Below are 20,096 nucleotides of genomic sequence, written 5' to 3'. Positions count from 1 at the left end.
ATACTGTCCACCTTACCACCGCTGCTGCAGCTAAGCTGCTGCCCTGTGCCCCAGGCCACTGCTGACCTTCACTGTCCAGCCCCATTGACAGGCACTAAGGCCCTACCCTGCCCTTCGTGCCCTACCTGTGCAGTTGCTGTGCCACTGCCTCCCAGCTGGTTCCGTCCCCCCTTCTCCGCATGCCACCACCAACCGCCTGCCACCCCATATGCACCCGTGCAGCCGTGCTGGCCCACCCCACCCACCACCATGCTCAATACAGTCCTGATGCCCCACCACATTGCTGATACCACCCCTCTCTGCTCTCCCCACACCCCCACTACAAATCCCCTGCCCCTCGCCATCACTGCCCCCTTACCGCTACCCTGCTTCTGATCTGCTGCCACCCTGGGTCCCACTCTTACCCTATGTCCTTCTGTTTCCCTGTGTTTTGCAGCTGCTGGTCTTCATAGTCCTGCCCTGTTGACTTGCATGACTGCCCCACCTGCCACGCTGCCCCTCTGCTGTTCCTGCCCACCCCTCCCTGCAGCTACCACTTGGATGCTACCCCTGTCCCCCACTCCGGAGCCTTCCCGATTCCCTACCCCTGTTGCCGTGCTGCTGTCACCCCATGAGTCCTACTCTACCTTCCCCGCACTGGTACCAGCAGGCTGCCCCCACAACGTGAACCGCTCCCACCGCGCTGCACCACCATCCACAGCGCCCCCACTTACAACCACCGTTGCCTCTCTGCTGCTACTCTGGGTCCACATTGCTGCTGCTGCTAACAGTGGTCCCGCCCTGTAGACATGCACCAAGCCCAGCAAAGCCAGGCCTTTTGCTTTGCTGCCTGACCCACCACACCATGACATTGAGACCCCACTCATACCCGGCTAGTCCTGCCCACCCCCAAGGACACTACGGCCTAGCTACTCCCCTCCGCCGACTCCGATGCCTCCTGGCTGCCAAGCATGTGTCTGCCCAGCACATCCACCCCCCCATGTGGCTACCAGGTTGCTGCCCCCCAAAATGCACCCCTGCCACCGTGCTGTGCCCCCCCGACAGGCCCCCTCACTGCTGGGCGGACTCTGTCCTGTGCCCCCGCCTCTGCTGCGCTTCGTTTCTCCACTTCGTTGGCATGCACTATGAGCAGGCCCAGCAAGCCAGCCAAGCTGTCTCTGTGCTGCTGCCTCAGGGATGGTCCCACCATCCCTATGCTGCCCTGCCGCCCCTAATCCACCCAACCCCTCCAGGTGCCACACTGCTGACCCCCTCAGATGGCACACAGCTCCTGACACACGGCCGCTACCCCTCCCAGCACCACTACTGACTGGTTGCTCCCTCCCCCGACTCTGGTGACCCCAGCTCTCTCCCCCACTGGTCCTGCCCCCATACCTGAGCGTTTTCATCTCTCTGAAACCTCCTGGCACCCTTGCAGCCCTGCTACCCCGCCCACCACGCCAAAACACTGGCCTCCCGATGGTGCCAGGCTGCTCCCTCCCCTCCACCCACCACCACCATCTAGCTGCTTCCCCCTCCCCTGGCTCCGTTGTCTCCCCGCTGCCAGCCACATTACCATGCTACTAGCGCCCTATCCACCACCTCCCCGTGCTTCCACCACATTGCTACCGCCCCCATACATCCCTGACCCCCTTACCTCAGCTGCCGCTGCTCCACTGCAGCCCTGTGCCCCAGGCCTCTGCGGTGCTTTGCCGTCCTGCCCCTTTGACGTGCACGATGGGCCCGCCCACCACCCCCTCCTAACTGTTGCTGCCTGGCGCTGCTCTCACCCCCTCACCTCCTCTGCTGCCGCCTAGATTCTGACCATCCCCTACAGGTGCTATGCAGCTCCCATCCCTCCCTGTGCCACTACTACTGTCTGTCCCCTTCCCCGCCTCTGGTGACCCATGCTCCCTCCTCCGTGATCCCGTTCCCCTACCTCAGTGTTCTCTCCCAGCTGCAAACCCGTCAGGCCCATGCAGCCCGGCCCACCACGCCCTGACGTTGACGACCCACTAATGCCCGGCTTGTCCCGCCCCCAACCCCCCACTACTGCCTGATGGCTTCCCCCTCCCCCCTGCTCCGTTGCCTTCCTGCTACCAGGCATTTTACCGCTACTTCCGCTCTGAATATCTGCCCCCCTCCCCGCGCCTCCTCCACATTGCTACAGCCCACATGCATCCTGCTACCCTGGTGTGTCCTTCACCCTGCCCCCCTTACCTCAGCTGCCCCGGATCCGCTGCGGCCCTGTGCATCAGGCCTCTACGGCGCTTCACTGTCCTGCCCCCTTGGCACGCATGATGATCCCGCCCACCACGCCCGCCCCCCGCCGTTGCGGCACTGCTGCCTGGGGCTGTTCCCATCCCCATGGAAGCAAACGAATGTTACAAATTAAGGCTACTTTTTGTTGTTGTTCTGAACAATCAACAGATAAACATTTTCTATCACACCACTCTTCATAATAGTGAATTCTATACAATTCTGTTATTAAAATGGCTAAAAGTATAAAATCATGTTTTAAATGTGATATAAGTGGACTTCAGAGTGAGATATGGAAAAGTCAATGAAATAACAATCCTTGAAAGAAAGTGATGAAAATGGAAGAATTATTATTTTCTACCAGAGGATATTCTCATAAGTAGAGGAAGAATTTTGATATATAAGGCATATGGAATGAGTCGTTGTAGTAAATTTTGTATTATATGTATGTAAATTGACACAAAATAAATAGAAGTAACATACCATGAATAGATAAATTCTGTTCCAGGAACACACGGGCATTCCCATTCCAAAAATATATATATATATATAAATCTACTCTTATTCATCAATTGGTGAAATATGAAAATAACAATTATTTCAACAGATGAAGATAAAGCATTTGGTTAAAAGTGTTAGTAATTAGATACAATGGAAAATGGCATATGCAAGCTACATATAGAAAAACTCCATAATTTCTTTTACATAAGTAAATGATAGTTACAAAATGTAATCATTACATATGACCAACAAAAAGGCTTGATTTTATAAATATAAACATAAACCTGAAATATGCTACAAATATCAATCAGATAACATACTGTGAGATATTTTTATTTACTCCTTAGAATTTTTTCTATGTTTAAAATTTATCTACAGTGAAACATCAAGACTACATAGATTATGAAAAGGAACATAGAGACCAGACCTCATTCACAACAGCAACAAAAACTGGAAAAATATCCAAGAGTAGCTTTATTTTTTTAAGATTTTTTTTTTATTTTAGAAAGAAAAAATGTGTGGGTGTGTGTGTGAGAGAGAGACAGAGAGAAAGAGAGAAAGAGAGAGGGGGGATGGGCAGAGGCAGAGAATTTTCAAGCAGACTCCCTGCGGGGCACAGAGCCCAATTCTGGGCTGGATCCCAGGAATGAAAAGATCATGACCTGAGCTGAAACTCAACAACTGAGCCACCCAGATGCCCCTTCAAGAGTAGCTTTAAATGAGAATAAATTAAAATTAGATCAATCTTAAATATGTAAGAATAAAAAGGAAGAGTAGGAGAAAGAAGAGAAAGAAGAAAGACAAGAGCAGAAGAAGAGTAGTCAAGGAGTCATATGAATTTTACTAAAGCTGGCATGGGACAAAACTATAAAGAAAGAAGTAACTTCATTAGTAGTATCTTAGTGGTATGACCAAATGTAGTTTGTTTTTATTCTATATGTTTGAAAAAATATCTTCCTATTTTTTATTTCATTTTTAAGTTTAATATTTAACATTCAAAGATATATTTTGGGACTTTAGGCAGGAATTTTCCTCAACAACACTGCATCCCCAAAGTTTTTCCATATGGTTGATCCCCCACCATATCTTAGGTCTTGGAGATGATCATTATTTTCTCTAACATGAACCAGTAATAATAGACATTCCTGAATTATGTTTGTTTCTTTTATTGTCCTTACCACAATGTCCTTATTAACTTAGTTATGTACATGTTAAATATCTCTTGATCTCTCACTTATCATTAACTCCAAAAGGGCAGTCAGCTTTTGTTTTCTTCACCAATATATAATCAATCGCCTAGCCCATGACACATTAGGTAGGAACTCCATAAACACGTTTGGATGAATAAACAATGTAAATGAGGAAAGTGAAATTGTAAAAGAGTTTGGAAATTTAACTGAAAATCTATAAGTAAAAAATAAAAATTGATTTTCTGGACAAATGGTTGCAAATTTGTCATGACAAAACTGGCCATCTGTGTCCAGATTTTGTTTTCTGTAAACAGACTCTGTAAGTCTGTAAGTGAGTCACTCTCTAAGTGAGTGACTCCTTAAATTTTGCACCCTCGGGAACAAACGTGTCTCATTCTGATATCTCTGTTAATTTATCTATTATTTATTATATCCATAAACTTATCTTTGAAAGAGAAAAGAGGTCATCTCCAGGCTATTTCTTCTTCCCAACTACCGGTTCCTGAATGCCTTTCCTTTCAGACAAAGAGTAATATATGTGTTCCAACTTTGTTCCTCTCCTTTAATATGATGTTGACTATTGTTGGTCTTCTTCTTTCAAGTAAATTTAGAATCAGTATGCTGATATCCATAAATTAACTTGATAGTATTTTGACTGGGATTGTCTTGAATCCTCAGACCAATTTGTGAAGAACCTGCATCTTGACCGTATTGAATCTTTTTATGCATGAATAAGGAGACTTTCTCCATTCTTTTGCTCATCTTTACTTTCCATCAGCATCTTGAGTTGTTCTTATATAGATAAATGGTGATGTTTCCCTTTCTCCTGCTAGAGGCATGAGGAAATTTTTCTCCACTATTAACTATGAGGACCTGGTAGATCCCCTGGAGGTAAAACTCACAAATGTATAGAGGCCCCCTATGGCTGGGTCCCCTTGGAGTTTGTTTTTGTTTTTCAGGGCTTGTCCCCACTTAGAGTTCTTATCAGAGTCATATCCACACTAAACCTTAAAGCAATTCAATAATTACAGCTCAGGTTTCCCAACCCCAGGACTGGTTTCTGTGGAAGTTTCTGCTCTGGAAAGTTGTAATTCTCTGTCTCTGCCTGTCTGTCTCTCCAGTTTTAGAAGCAGTGGTTTGTCCATGAACTCACTCTCTGAAATATCTAAGGAGAATTGCTTATTTTTCAGTTTCTTCAGCTTTTTAGTTGTTGGGATGGAGTGACAATTTCTAAGCTCCTTATTTCTCAGACAAATCAGTTGTGATTATTTTCTTTGAAGGTTTATTTATTTATTTGAGAGAGGGAGAGAGAGAAAGAGGTGGTGGTGGGGCAGAAAGAGAGAGAGAAGAAGAAAAATTCCTAAGCAGACACCCCAATGAATGTGGAGCCTGACACAAGGCTCCATCTCATGACCCTGAGATCACGACCTCAGCCAAAACCAAAACATCACCACCCAGGGACCCCCAATTTTGCTTATTTTTTAATCAACATCTTCAGGTCTTGAAAACCCTTATCTCTCTTTTCTAACTTGCCTTTCCAATGATTGCCAATTAAATCACTCACTGAACAAAAATTAAAAAGTACCTGCTAAATTTAGTAAGACCTCTGCAAACTGAAGGGAATTATACAATAATCTGTAATCAAGATATACCTGCTTTTATGATTTTATAACCCAGAGGAATAAACTTCAGTGAATTTCTTCCATTTCTATTACCTGACTTTTCGATCTGGTTAATAAACCATTTGGACTCAGGATTATACCCTTTCCATGTAGATTATGATATCATATAAGAACATTTTTAAATGTTTAATGAAATTTATTTTCAGTAATAAATGAAGCAAACACAAAGTTAAAATTGTTGTGGTCCCTGAAAGTAATTTCAGTCATGAACTGCAAAAATTTTGTCAATAGTTACAAGTGTGAAATACATTAGCAATGGAAAGACATTGCACTGGAAGAGATGATTAAAGAAAATTGGATTTTGGTACTGGCAAAACGTATTTTCTTTTAAACGGAAAGTCACTACTTCAAGTTACCTCTAAGTTTTAGGCAAAACAGTCTATGATATTTTTTTTCATTTATGTACTGAGATTTAGGTAGAACAAAAAGTAATTTGAGATTTTGCTATGGTAACAAATGTGAAATTGCCAAAGTAGTAAGATTACACACTCAGTAAAAAACACTCTGTTTGCCAAGAGGATCTGCACCGCGACTCACTTCAAGGATTTTAAAGAAGTCTACCTAACCAAGTGGGAAGTTTGCAAGGAGGAAAGCACTTGTAGCCTTTCCAGAAATACAATATTACCTTGTTTTACTTATTTTCCAAGTAAATACATTCCATAATTCTTTAGGAATATTGTAAATTTGTTCTAACAAAAACCTAGGTGGTAAAAATATTCATCATGTGATTTAAATAAATACTTCTCAAGGAATCAAAAGCGAAAATGAATTTTTGGGACATCACCAAGATCAAAATCTTCTGTACAGGAAAGGAAACAGTCAACAGAACAAAGAGGAAATCCACAGAATGAAAGAAGATATTAGCAAATGACAATACAGACAAAGGGCTGATATCCAGGATCTATAAGGTACTCCTCAAACTCAACACACACAAAACAGATAATCATGTCAAAAAATGGGCAGAAGACATGGACACTTCTCCAATGAAGACATACAAATGGCTAGTAGACACATGAAAAAATGTTCATCATCACCAGTGATCAGAGCGATTCAAATCAAAACCACATTGAGATACAACCTGACACCAGTTAGAAGGGCCAAAATGAACAAGACAGTAAACAACATGTGTTGGAGAGGAGGTGGAGAAAGGGGAACCCTCTTACACTCTCGGTGGGAATGCAAGCTGGTGCAGACACTTTGGAAAACAGTGTGGAGATTCCTTAAGAAATTAAAAATAGAGCTTCCCTATGATCTTGCAATTGCACTACTGGGTATTTACCCCAAAGACACAGATGCAGTGAAATGAAGGGCCATCCATACCCCAGTGTTCATAGCAGCAATGGCCACAGTCACCAAACTGTGGGAAGAACCAAGATGCCCTTCAACGAACGAATGGATGAGGAAGATGTGGTCCATATACACTGTGGAGTATTAGGCCTCCATCAGAAAGAATGAATAACCAACTTTTGTTCAACATGGGCAGAACTGGAAGAGATTATGCTGAGTGAAATAAGTCAAGCAGAGAGAGTCAATGATCATATGGTTCCACTTATTTGTGGAGCATAACAAATAGCATGGAGGCCAAGGGGAGATGGAGAGGAGAAAGGGGTTGAGGGAAATTGGAAGGGGAGGTGAACCATGAGAGACTATGGACTCTGAAAAACAATCGGAGGGTTTTGAAGGGGCGGGGCGTGGGAGGTTGGGGGAACCAGGTGGTGGGTATTAGAGAGGGCACGGATTGCATGGAGCACTGGGTGTGGTGCAAAAACAATGAATACTGTTATGCTGAAAATAAATTTTAAAAAAAGTGATTTTATTCAAGCAACAAGACCCGTGGGCAGAAAGAGCTCTCACACTTGGGTTGTGGGGGGTGGTTGATTATAGACTGTGATGTTGGGGAGGTAAGGAAAAGGGAAGTTTCAAAAGAACTTTCATATGCTAAAGAGGACTGTAAGATATCAGAGGCCCTGCCATTGTCAGGTTAAGGTGTTTTTCCTTTTAGTAAGACATTAACAGTAAAATAGTTGGGAGCTTCCTGGAGGAATGGCACATTCCTGCTATCACACATTCTTATCAGTGAACTTTAGGTTTAGAAGAAATTTAACTTTATTTACATTTCCCTCTGCCTCCGCCTCCCTCAATTTTAGGGTAGGAAAGATAGTGTTAGGGCTTCAAGAACTGAGGTATGTGTCTTTGGAAGTTAAGCTATTGATAACAATTCTTCCTTGTAAATCACTAGGACATTTGTACACCGAGGGAGACTCAGGTCTGGTAGAATTGTGATCTCTACCAGTTAGCTATTTATTTTTCCTTTAGGGTAGCAGGAATGCCTGAGGACCGTCACACATATCCCAAGGCGGGGGCTATTAAAGGCTGCCGGCTTCTGCTTTGTCCTCAGACTGCCTTCTGTTCCCTCATCAGATGGGGCCTCTGAAGGTGGGGTGGGTTCAGGTGGGTCCACAAATTTCTCCTGCTCTGAATCCTTACCATGGGTCCAAAAGCCACAGTTTATTTCTGGGTGCCAGGCAGAATCCTCTGGTATTTTTCAGATATGGCTGCCAGGTCTCTGGGGACCAAAGTCTCACAGTCCAACCAAGGGTTAGGGCTAGGGCCTAGGGGCATAGCATATTCGATCAGCCAGAGCTGAGGTGAACTTCCTGGAGGCTGAATTGAGGGCTTGGGTCAGGGAGCGTGGCCAGTTCCTGGTTCAAGTGCAGAGGGCCACTGAACATGGAGGTGGTCTCAGGTTGGTCTCAGCAGTTCATTCAACTGCTCTGAATCCTTTCTGGATTTCCAAATGGCATGGTTTTTATGTGGGTGGCAGGCAGAGTCCTGTAGTATTTCTCAGGTATCCCCAAAGTGTACAGCTGACTGCCAGGCTTCTGGGGACAGAAGCCTCAATGTCCAACTGAAGGTTAAAGTTAGGACCTAGGGGCATGGCAGATATGATCAGCCAGAACTGAGGAAAACTCCTGGGGGCTGAGTTGAGGGCTTGAGTCTGGGTGAGGGGCAGGCTTCTGGTTCGAGTGCACAGGGCCACCAAATATGGGGAGGTGGCCTCAGGTTGGCATGCAGATTTCTCCTGTTCTTAATCCTTTCCAAAGTTTACTTGTGGGTAGCCGGTGGAGTTCTCTGGCTTTGCTCAGGTGTCTCCAGTCTGTAAAGTTTGGGATCTGTGCATTGGGGTACAGACGCCTCAAAGTCCAACCTCAGGTTAGAGTAAGGACCTAGATGCATTGCAGGCCTGATGTGGGGGGGGGGTGAGGTGAAGCCTCAGAGGCTTCCCGGGGTGCGGAGTCAAGGCCCTGGATCAGGGGAGTGTCAGACTCCAAGTTTCTGTCTTGGGGCTGTAGTCATTGGGAGTGGTCTCATTTGGGCATACAGATTTCTCTTGCTCTGAATCCTTTCCAGAGTTCCAAGTGGCACAATTTCCTTCTGTGTGGCAGGCAAAGTTCTCTGGGTTTGCTCAGGTGTGCCTGGTCTTTGGGCTTGGGAGCCAGGCTTCTTGGAGAGAAGACTCAAAACTAAACTAATTGTTAGGGTTAGGGCCTAGGGTCATGGCAGAGGTCAGGAGACCCTGAAGCATGCTTCCCTGGGGCCCGAGTTGAGGGCATGGTTAAGGGGAATGTCAGGCTCCCTGTTGTGTCCAGGGGCCCCTAAAGGTGGGGTGGATTCAAGTGGGAATGCAGATGTGTCCTGCTCTGAATCCTTTCTGGAGTTCCAAATGGCAGGGATTCCTTCTGGTAAGAGGCAGAGTCCTGTGGTATTTTTCAGATATCCCCAATGTGTAGAGCTTGGCTGCAAGACCGCTGGGGACATAAGCCTCAAAGTCCAACTGAGGGTTAGGGATAGGGCCTAGGGGCATAGCATACCAAATATACCAGAGCTGAGGCAAACTTCTTGGTAGCTGAGTTGAGGCCTTGGGTCAGAGTGAGGGGCAGGCTTCTGGTTCAAGTTCCAGGGGCCACTGTATGTGGGGGTGACCTCAGGTTGGCATGCAGATTTCAACTTCTCTGAATTCTTTCTAGAGTTCAAAATGGCATGATTTCCTTGTGGGGGGTAGACAGAGTTCTCTGGCTTTGCTCTGATGCCGCCAGTCTGTAGGGCTTGGGAGCAGGCCTCAGGGGACAGAAGCCTCAAAGTCCAACCTCAGGTTAGGGTAAGGGCCTAGAGGCATGGCAGGTTCATTCAGCAGGAGGTGAGGTGAGCTTCCTGGGGTGTGGGGTCGAGGGCCTGGGTCAGGGGAGTGTTAGATTCCAAGTTTGTGTCCGGAGGCCATGGTCATTGGGAATGGTCTCAGGTGGACATGCAGATTTCTATTGTTCTGAATCCTTTCCAGAGTTCCAACTCGCTGGGTTTCCTTCTGCGTGGCAGGTGGAGTCCTCTTGGATTGCTCAGGTCTCTGCAGTCCCTAAAGCTTGGGACACAGGTCCCTGAGGACAGAAGACTCAAAGCTACAGCTATTGTTAGGTGTAGGGCCTAGAGGCATGGCAGAGACCTGCAGGTCTTGTTGCTTCTGGGGACTGAGTTGAGGCCCTGGGTCAGAGGAGAGTCAGGCTGCTGTTGTGAATGGGGGCCCCTGAGTGTGGGGTGGATTCCAGTGGGAATGCAGATTGGTCCTCCTCTGCAGCCTTTCTGGAGTTCCAAATGGCAGGGATTCCTTCTGGGAGGCTAGCGGAGTCCTATGGTATTGCTCAGGTATCCCCAATGCATAAGGCTTGGGTGCCAGGGCTCTGGTGACAAACACTCAAAGCCCAATTTAAGGTTATGTTTAGGGCCTAAGGGCATGAAATGCCTGATCTGCTGGCACCGAGTCCAGCTTCCTTTGGAGTTGAGTTGAGGGCATGGTCAGGCTGAGTGTCAGACTCTGTGGTTTGTAGCAGCGGGCCTCTGAAGAGGGGATTGGTTCAGGTGGACATGCAGATTTCTTCTGCTCTGAATCCTCTTAGGAGTTGCAAATGCCATGATTTCTTTGTGGGTTCCTCGTGGGGTCCTTGGTATTTTTCAGATATCCCTGATGTCTGATGGCCCAGTGTGTAGAGCTGGGCTGCAAGGCCTCTGGGGACAGAATTCTCAATGTCTCACTAAGGGTTTGGGTAGGACCGAAGGGCATGGCAAACTTGATCAGCCACAGCTGAGGCAAACTCCTGGGGGCTGAGTTGAGGGCTTGGGTCAGGGTGTGTGTCATGCTCTTGGTTTGATTTTCTTTTTGTGTGGCAGGTGGAGATCTCTGGGTTTGCAAAGGTTGTCCCCAGTGTGTAGGGCTTGGGAGCCAGGCTTCTGGGGATGGAAGACTCAAAGCTAAACCGATCATTTGGTGTAGGACCTGGGGACATAGCAGACCCAATCTGCAGTCTTTGAAGTGAGCTTCCCAGGATGCTGAGTAATCTGCAGTCTTTGAAGTGAGCTTCCCAGGATGCTGAGTTGAGGGCCTGTGTCAGCGTGAGTGTCAGACTCTGAGTTCGTGTCCAAGGGACCACAGAAATTGGGGGTTGCCCCTGTTGGCATGCAGATTTCTCCTGCTCTGAAGCCCTTCCAGAGTTTGACATGGCACAGTTTCCTTCTGGGTGACAGGCAGAGTCCTCTGGTATTGCTCAGCTGTCCCCAGTCTCTGGGGCTTTGAAGGCTGGCTCTTCAGGGGACAGACCTCTAAGGAATGCAACTTAGGGTTAGCATTCAGGTCTAGTGGCATGGCAGGCTTGGACTGGCAGTGATGTGGCAAAATTCACAGGGGTCTCCTATGAGTGTGTGCTTTAGGGTTAATTTCAGGTTCTGGGTTTGTGTCCAAGGGTGCACTAAATTTAGTCATATCCTCTGATGGGCATGGAGATTTCTACTAACTGTATCCATTCTGGAGTTCCAAATGGTTGCCAGCTGGAGGAAACTGTGCCATTTCAAACTCCAGAAGGGCTCAGAGTAGGAGAAATCTGCATGCCCATATGAGGCCATCCAAATTTCAGTGGCCCACTGGACATAATCCCAGATTCTGAAACTCACTCTGACCCACCCTCTCAACTTATCCCTCTGAAAACATCAAAACACCACCAGGAGATGCGGCCTGCTATGCCCCTAGGCCCTAGCCATAACCATATTTGGCACCTGAGAATCCCATCCCCATGATGTGTAACAAAGAGAAGGAACTGGGGCATTGTCAGAGGACTTGGAAGGAAACAATGCCATTTGGATCTCCAGAAAGGATTAATGGCAGGAGAAATCTTCATGCCCACCTGACGCCACCCCCACATTCAGTGTCCCTAGTAGAAACCTGGAGTCTGAAACTCACCCTGGCCCTGACCTCGTCTCAGTCCCCCCAGGAAATTCTCCACTGTCCTGCCATGCCCCAGGCCCTAACCCTAACCCCATATTGGGTTCTGAGGGGTCCAACCCCAAAAGTCTGGATCCAAAGACCCAGGGTTTGGGGGCCTTGAGCAACACCAGAGGACTCAGCCTGCCACCAAGAAAGAAACTGTGGTCTCTGGAACTATGGAAAGGATTCCAAGTAGGAGAAATATGGAACCCCCCTTGAGGCCACCCCAACATTCAGCAGCCCCATGGACAACAATGAAGAGTCTGACACTCATTCTTAAGTAAGCCATCAAATCTTCCCTCTAGAAAGGTCAAATCAAAGCTGGCAGATTAGGCCAGCCATGCCCCTAGTCCCTAACCCGCACCCTAGGTTGGGTTCTGAGGCCTCCATCCCCAAGAGCCTGGATCCAAAGACCCAAGGATTAGAGACACTTGAGGAATACCAGTGGCCTCAGCCTGCCATCCACAAGGAAACCATTCCATCTGGAACTCTTGAAAGCATTCTGAATAATAGAAATCTGCCTGCCTACATCTGGTCACCCTGACGTTCAGGGGGCCCCTGGACACAAACCTGGAGCTTGAGACCCAACCTGAGCTAGACCTTCAACTCAGCCTCCCATCAAGATGCAATGAGCACTGGCAGTCCACACCTGTCATGCCACTGGGTTATAATCCTGACTGGACTGTAGGTTCAGTTCTGAGGCTTCTGTCCCCAGAGGCCTGTGACATAAGCTGTCTAGACTGAGGAGACCAGAGCAATCCTAGAGGGCTCAGAATGCACCCCAGAAAGAAACAGTGCCATTTGGAAGTACGGAAAGAATGAACAGCAGAAGAAATCTGCATGCCCACCTGAGGCCATGCCCATATAAGTAGACCCCTGGACACCAACCCAGAGCCAGACACTGACCCTGACCCATGCCCTCATCTCAGCCACCTAGGAGGCTCTCCAAAGCACTTCCAAATCAGTCCTGCCATGCCCCTAGGCCTTAAGCCTCACCCCCGTTTGGGTACAGAGAGGTCCATCCCCAAGGGCCTGGCTACAGAACCCAAGATATTGGGAATACCTGAGCAAGACCAGATGGCTGAGCCTGCCCCCCGGAGGAAAACCATGCCATTTGGAACTCTGGGAAGGATTCGGTGGAGGAAAAAATTGCATGTTCAACTCTAGCCACCACACATTCAGCGGGCCACTGGACACAAACTGGAACCTGACACTCCCCCGAACCATGCCCCCAAAACAGTCCCCCATAAAGATGGACAGAGCATGCTGTCCCAGACCTGCTAGGCCCCTAGGCCCTTACCCTAACCCTAGGTTCTATTTTGAGGTTTCTGTCCTGAGAGGCCCACATTCAGCAGTCCCATGGACATAGACCTGGAACCTGACACTGACACTGACCCTGAACTATGCTCTCAAGTCAGGCCCCTGTAAGCCTTGCCACAGTGCTTACAGATCAGTGCAGCCATGCCCATAGCCACTAACCCTAAGCCTAGGTTCTCCCTCCTCTATTTTCTGCACGTGCCATTGTCTCTTAGCCAGTAAAGAGATTACCTATAGGTATTTTAGAGCTGCATTCAGGGTTAAAAGATGACCTGTTTATAGAGGGTTTCATCTCTCTTTCACAATGCTGGTCTTTCCTCAGAGGTAAGTGAGTGTTGGCTATTAACAAACCTGACTTGAGAGTCGCTGGTAACTTGAGGTCTTAGTCTCCACACCACGGAGGCTGTGGTGGGAGGAGCTCGAGCCTGAAGGCGGACCAGTCCCAGGCTACTGCCTGGCTCCAAGTGAGCCATGAAACCTTGAAGTTCTCTTTCCCCATCTTTATGTCATGGCGATGATAGGGTGATTGGATGTGTCAAAGAATTTGGCATTTTTAATGTCTCTTCATAACTGAGAAGTAATCCGGCATATATTACAGGAATATCAAATAAAAGTGTACAACATATTAGACATCACTTTTTTAAGAGAAACTGCTAGGCAAAAAAAAATACTTTGTGCTGTTAAATATATAAAGAATTGATTTCTTTTACGTCATCTTGTAGATAAAATGTAGGCTTCAGATGACCTCAGAGAATATTCTTTTCTAGTTCACAACTGATACTTAAACTAGCAACAGAAGGATCATCTATCTTTCCTCAAAGTTTTTGGTAACAACAACCCTTCAAATAAAAATCTCTTAATGCTGATGAAATGAATTATTAGTTTTGATCCTACCATGTTATTGACCGTGAATCTCTGAAGCCACATAAAATTGAAATATGCTTTGGGTGTTTGGGTGAGTCAGTTGGTTACGTATCTGATTTTTTAAAAAGATTTTATTTATTTATTTGACACAGAGAGAGAGGGCACAGCAGGGGGAGAAGGAAAGAGAGAGGGAGAAGCAGACTCCCCCACCCTCATGCTGAGCAGGGAGCCCGATGTGGGGTTCAATCCCAGGACCCTGAGTTCATGACCTGAGCTGAAGGCAGCCACTTGACTGACTGAGCCCTTAGTCTCACCAAGATTTTAAAAACGTAGTATTTTCCTTTTTAGAAATTCCATTTTGTCTTGCCACAAAGAGGAAATTCTATTAAAACAGACAAAATAAATGAGACAGAGTTTCTAGGCACCATGCCAAAGTGACACAGACTACAGTCCTGAGAGAAGGAACACTCAGGAGTGGCTTCTAAAATTGCCTAGCGCTCCGTCTAGGGACGATTTCCTGACTTCAGGGCAAGCACCTAGAACGTAGCATGGTGGCCCCACTATGATGGAGAAAAAAAACACTGGCAAGTGAGGTGACTGAGGTGGCTGAATCCAGCCCTCCAGCCAGTGCTGGGCGTCCCCCAGCCGTACACCACAGCCTTCTCTGGCCTGAGATCTGAGATAGGCTGCTTTTCCCCAACTAAAAACTAGAAAGTCTGTCTTGTTGTTTTGCGGTTTGGAAGATATGAATTTAGGCAAGGAGAGCTGGGAAGGTGGCGCACAGGGTAGAGAAGTTTGGGAGTCCTACGCTATGGGAAGCCAAGTCCTTGTTGGCACCATGTGGTGGTTCTCGAGTGAATAGTTACCAGCAGGCCAAATGCCAAAAAGACATTTTATTTATTTATTTATTTTAAGATTTTATTTATTTATTTGACAGACAAAGATCACAAGTAGGCAGAGAGGCAGGAAGAGAGAGAGGAGGAAGCAGGCTTCCTGCTGAGCAGAGAGCCTGATGTGGAGCTGGATGCAGGGCTTGATCACAGGACCCTGGGATCATGACCTGAGCCAAAGGCAGAGGCTTTAACCCATTTGGCCACCCAGGCACCCCTCAAAAAGACATTTTAGAATGTAGGCCTTAAGAGGACATTTGGACTTTTTTGGGAAACTGTGACACTGAGGAGATCCTGGCCAGGTTGAGGATACTGGATCTCATTTTCCTCCTAGCCCTTTGACCTTTCCCAGAAGCCCCTCAATAAAACGGTTTGATCCTGTCCCCCTCAGAAGAGAACACTGACACCAATTGCACCCTGAGAGGTTCTGTGCTATACATTAAGAAGCACCATCTTACCCTCTGTTTCTGTGATCTTGGTCTGTCCATAATTCCCTATTTGGAACTAAAGGATTTGAGGTCTTCACAGCAGCCACATCCAGTACCCAAGTGCCCTGATTTCTCCTCTCTCCTCTGATATGACTGTCTCCACTTATAAAAGATGGGATCCCAGAGCTTTTTAAAAAAAATATTTTATTGGGGCGCCTGGGTGGCTCAGTGGGTTAAAGCCTCTGCCTTCAGCTCAGATCATGATCTCAGGGTCCTGCGATTGAGCCCTGCATCAAGCTTTCTGCTCAGCAGGGGGCCTGCTTCCTCCTCTCTGTCTACTTGAGATCTCTGCCTATCAAATAAATAAATAAAATCTTTTTAAAAAATGTTTTATTTACTTATTTGAGAGAGAGGGGGGGAGTGAGGAGACGCCCAAGTGGGGGTAAAGGCAGAGGGAGAGGGAGCAGGCTCCCCACTAAGCTGCAAGCCCCATAGTTGCGGGGCTTGATCCCAGGACCCTGGGGTCATGACCTGCGTTGAAGGCAGATGCTTATGGACTGACCCGGGCACCCCCTCTGCAAGTCTTTTCACCAAGGCAGAGTTCACTGCTGAGGACGAGCTGTGCTTCCTTTCACCTGGAGCAGAGGTGCTGTGATGACTGGTCTTGAGAAGGATGAGACCGTTGTCCCCGAGTGGTCCAGGGAAGATGGGGCCACCATTAGTTCCAGCCCCATCTTTGAGTAGCGTCTATACCAACCACAGAGTGGGGAGGGGGGAGGCGGAGGTCTGACAGCAGTATGCTTGAAGAACAAATTTCTCCTGGGGACCCACCAATCCGACATAATGACACTTTACTGAGAAATGTCAGGTTCCCCACTGAGTGCAGAGATCATGTCCTGAGCTGAAATCAAGAGTTGGAGTGTGCTCTCTCTCTCTCTCTCTCTCTTTAAGATTTCACTTATTTATCTGACACAGAGAGACAGAGAGAGAGTGCAAGCAGGGGGAGCAGGGAGCATAGGGACAGGGAGAAGCAGGCTTCCCTCTGAGCAAGGAGCCTGTCATGAGTCTCAATCCCAGGGCCCAGGATCAGGACCTGAACCGAAGGCAAGTGCTTAACTGACTGAGCCACCCTGGCACCCCGAGAGTTGGAGTCTTAACGGACTGCACCAACCAGGTGTCCCAAGGAGGCTTTATTTAGAGGTCATGGAATTGAGGACAAACCAGCAAAAGGACTGAGAGGAAAGAAAAACTAAGGTATAGGAGCAAGACCAGGGAAGTCATGTGAAGAAAGTGTTTCAAGGAGAAGGTGCTCAGCAGTGCAAAATGCTGCTTTAGGTCAGATCAATGAGTCCTGAGAACTGGCGTTGGCTATAGCAATAAAAATATCAGGGGGAGCTTCCCCAAGAGCAGTTTTGGTGGGGCAGTGGGGGAAAACATATAATTTAAGGGGGTTAATGAGAGAACAAGTTTTTCATATAAACAATCATGTCATCTGCGAAGAGAGAGAGTTTGACTTCTTCATTACCAATTTGGATACCTTTTATTTCTCTCTGTTGTCTGATTGCTGTTGCTAGGACTTCTAATACTATGTTGAACAAGAGTGGTGAAAGTGGGCATCCTTGTCTTGTTCCTGATCTCAATGGGAAGGCTGCAAGCTTTTTCCCATTGAGGATGATATTTGCTGTGGGTCTTTCATAGATAGATTTGATGAGGTTCAGGAATGTTCCCTCTATCCCTATACTTTGAAGCGTTTTAATCAAGAACGGATGCAGGATTTTGTCAAATGCTTTTTCTGCGTAAATGAGAGGACCATGTGGTTCTTCTCTTTTCTCATATTAATTTGTTGTATCACATTGATTGATTTGCGAATGTTGAACCATTCTTATAGCCCACGGATGAATCCCAGCTGATCATGGTGAATAATCTTTTTAGTGTGCTGTTGGATCCTGTTGGCTAGGATCTTGTTGAGAATCTTAGCATCCATATTCATCAGTGATATTGGTCTGAAATTCTCCTTTTTGGTAGGTTCCTTCCCTGGTTTGGGGATCAGGGTAATTCTGGCTTCATAGAAAGAGTCTGGAAGTTTTCCTTCTGCTTCAATTTTTTGAAACAGCTTCAGGAGAATAGGTGTTATTTCTTCTTTGAAGGTTTGGTAGAATTCCCCAGGGAATCCGTCAGGTCCTGGGCTCTTGTTTTTTGGGAGGTTTTTGATCACTGATTCAATCTCGTTATTAGATATCGGTCTATTCAGGTTGTCGATTTCTTTCTGGTTCAATTTTGGTAGTTTATATATTTCCAGGAATGCATCCATTTCATCTAGATTGCTAAGCTTATTGGCATATAACTGTTCATAATAACTTCTGATGATTGTTTCTACTTCCTTGGTGTTAGTTGTGATCTCTCCCTTTTCATTCATAATTTTATGAATTTGGGATGTCTCTCTTTTCTTTTGGATTAGTGTAGCCAGTGGCTTATCGATCTTATTGATTCATTCAAAAAAGCAGCTTCTACTTTCATTGATACGTTCTACTGTATCTCTGGTTTCTCCTTCATTGATCTCAGCTCTAATCTTGATGATTTCCCTTCTTATGTGTGGAGTTGGTTTGATTTGTTGTTGATCCTCCAGTTCTTTAAGGTGTAGAGACAGCTGGTGTGTTCTGGATTTTTCAATTCTTTTGAGCGAGGCTTGGGTGGCTATATATTTCCCCCTTAGGACCGCCTTTGCTGTATCCCATACGTTCTGTACCAAAGTGTCTTCATTCTCATTGGTTTCCATGAATTGTTTCAGTTCTTCTTTGATCTCCTGGTTGATCCAAGCATTCTTAAGCAAGGTGGTCTTTAGCTTCCAGGTGTTTGAGTTCCTTCGGAACTTTTCCTTGTGATTGAGCTCCAGTTTCAAAGCATTGTGATCTGAGAATATGCATTGAATCATCTCAGTCTTTTGGTATCGGTTGAGTCCTGATTTGTGACCCAGTATGTGGTCTATTCTGGAGAAGGTTCCATGTGCACTTGAGAAGAATGAGTATTCTGCTGTTTTCGGGTGGAATGTTCTGTATATATCTATGAGGTCCATCTGGTCCAATGTGTCATTCAATGCTCTTGTTTCTTTATTGATTTTCTGCTTCGATGATCTGTCTAATTCTGAAAGAGGCATGTTAAGATCTCCTACGATAGTGTATTCATATCAATATGACTCTTTATCTTGATTAACAGTTTTCTTAAGTAATTGGCTGCTCCCATATTGGGAGCATAGATATTTACAATTGTTAGATCATCTTGGTGGATAGTCCCTTTAAGGATTATGTAGCGTCCTTCTGTATCTCTGACTACAGTCTTTAGTGTGAAGTCTAATTTATCTGATATGAGAATCGCTACCCCAGCCTTCTTTTGAGTCCCACTGGCATGAAAGATGCTTCTCCACCCCTTCACTTTCAGTCTGCGTGTATCTTTAGGTTCAAAATGGGTCTCTTGTAGACAGCATATGGATGGGTCCTGTCATTTTATCCAATCTGCAACCCTGTGCCGTTTTATGGGTGCATTTAGGCCATTCACATTGAGAGTGATTATTGATAGATACTTTTTTATTGACATCGATTTACCTTTGAAGTCTTTCTTTCTGTAGAATGTCTCTATATTTCTGTTCAATGCTATTCTTGGGATTTTTCCTCTTTTATAGAACCCCCCTTAATATTTCCTGCAGTGTTGGCTTGGTGGTTGCATAGTCTTTTAAGCCTTGCCAGTCTTGGAAACTCTTTATCTCTCCATCCATTTTGAATGTCAGTCTTGCTGGATAAATTATTCTTGGCTGCTTGTTCTTCTCATTTAGTGCCCTGAATATATCTTGCCAGCCTCTTCTGGCTTGCCAGGTCTCCGTGGACAGGTCTGACGTTTTTCTGATGGGCTTCCCTCTGTAAGTAAAGACCTCTTTGCCCTGGCGGCTTTCAAGAGATTATTCCTACAATTATAATTCCTCAATTTGACTATCAGGTGTCGTGGTGTTTTTTTGGAATGTACAATCTTGGGTGGAGACCTTTCAGCCTCTAGTACATGAACGCTGGTTTCATTCGCGAGATTTGGAAAGTTTTCATGAAGGACTTGTTCCACGATATCTTCTAGACTTCTTTCTTTCTCCTCCCCTTCCAATAATTCTGACATTGGAACGCTTCATGGCATCATTTATTTCCCTGATTCTGCTTTCATGGGATCTAAGCTTTTTGTTCCAGGCTTCCTCCTGATCCTTTTTCTCTATCTGTTTGTCTTCCAGATCACTAATTCTATCTTCTCTCTCAGTTACCCTAGTTTTGAGAGAGTTTAGATTAGATTGGAACTCATTGAGAGCATTGTGGACCTCCTCCCTGGTAGCTTTAAGCTCCGCCCTAACATTGTGAACATCCTCTCTGGTCGCTTTCAGTTCGGCCCTAATCAATTCTGTTTGGTCATCCATGGCTTTCTCCAACCTAGCTATTGCCTGGATAATTATTAGCCTGAATTCTCTTTCCGACATATTGTCTATGTTGATAGCCGTTAGCTCTGTTGCAGAAGGTCTATCCTCTGTATTTTTCTTTTGTTGGGCATTCCTCCTCCTAGTCATTTTGGTGGGAGAAGACTGAACAGATGTAGCTGGATGTATCAACTCTGGTGCAGTCAAGGTGCACCCCAGAACACTTCTGAGCAATCAG

General features: G+C 46.1%; 1 protein-coding gene across 1 annotated transcript in view; it reads left to right on the top strand.

Moving 5' to 3' along the window:
• Positions 1-4,766: 4,766 nt before the first annotated feature.
• The window catches only part of LOC122899230 (ERO1-like protein beta), a 34,803-nt gene continuing 19,473 nt past the window's right edge, over positions 4,767-20,096 (top strand). Inside the window, exon 1 of the mRNA XM_044236814.1 lies at positions 4,767-4,820. Within this exon, the coding sequence (XP_044092749.1) occupies positions 4,767-4,820 (54 nt within the window). The remainder of the gene's footprint in view (positions 4,821-20,096) is intronic.

This window comes from Neovison vison, chromosome 2, assembly GCF_020171115.1.
Source record: "Neovison vison isolate M4711 chromosome 2, ASM_NN_V1, whole genome shotgun sequence".
Taxonomy (NCBI): Eukaryota; Metazoa; Chordata; class Mammalia; order Carnivora; family Mustelidae; genus Neogale; species Neogale vison.
Note: the sequence above shows the minus strand (reverse complement) of the source record. Positions and strands in the feature narration are given on the sequence as shown.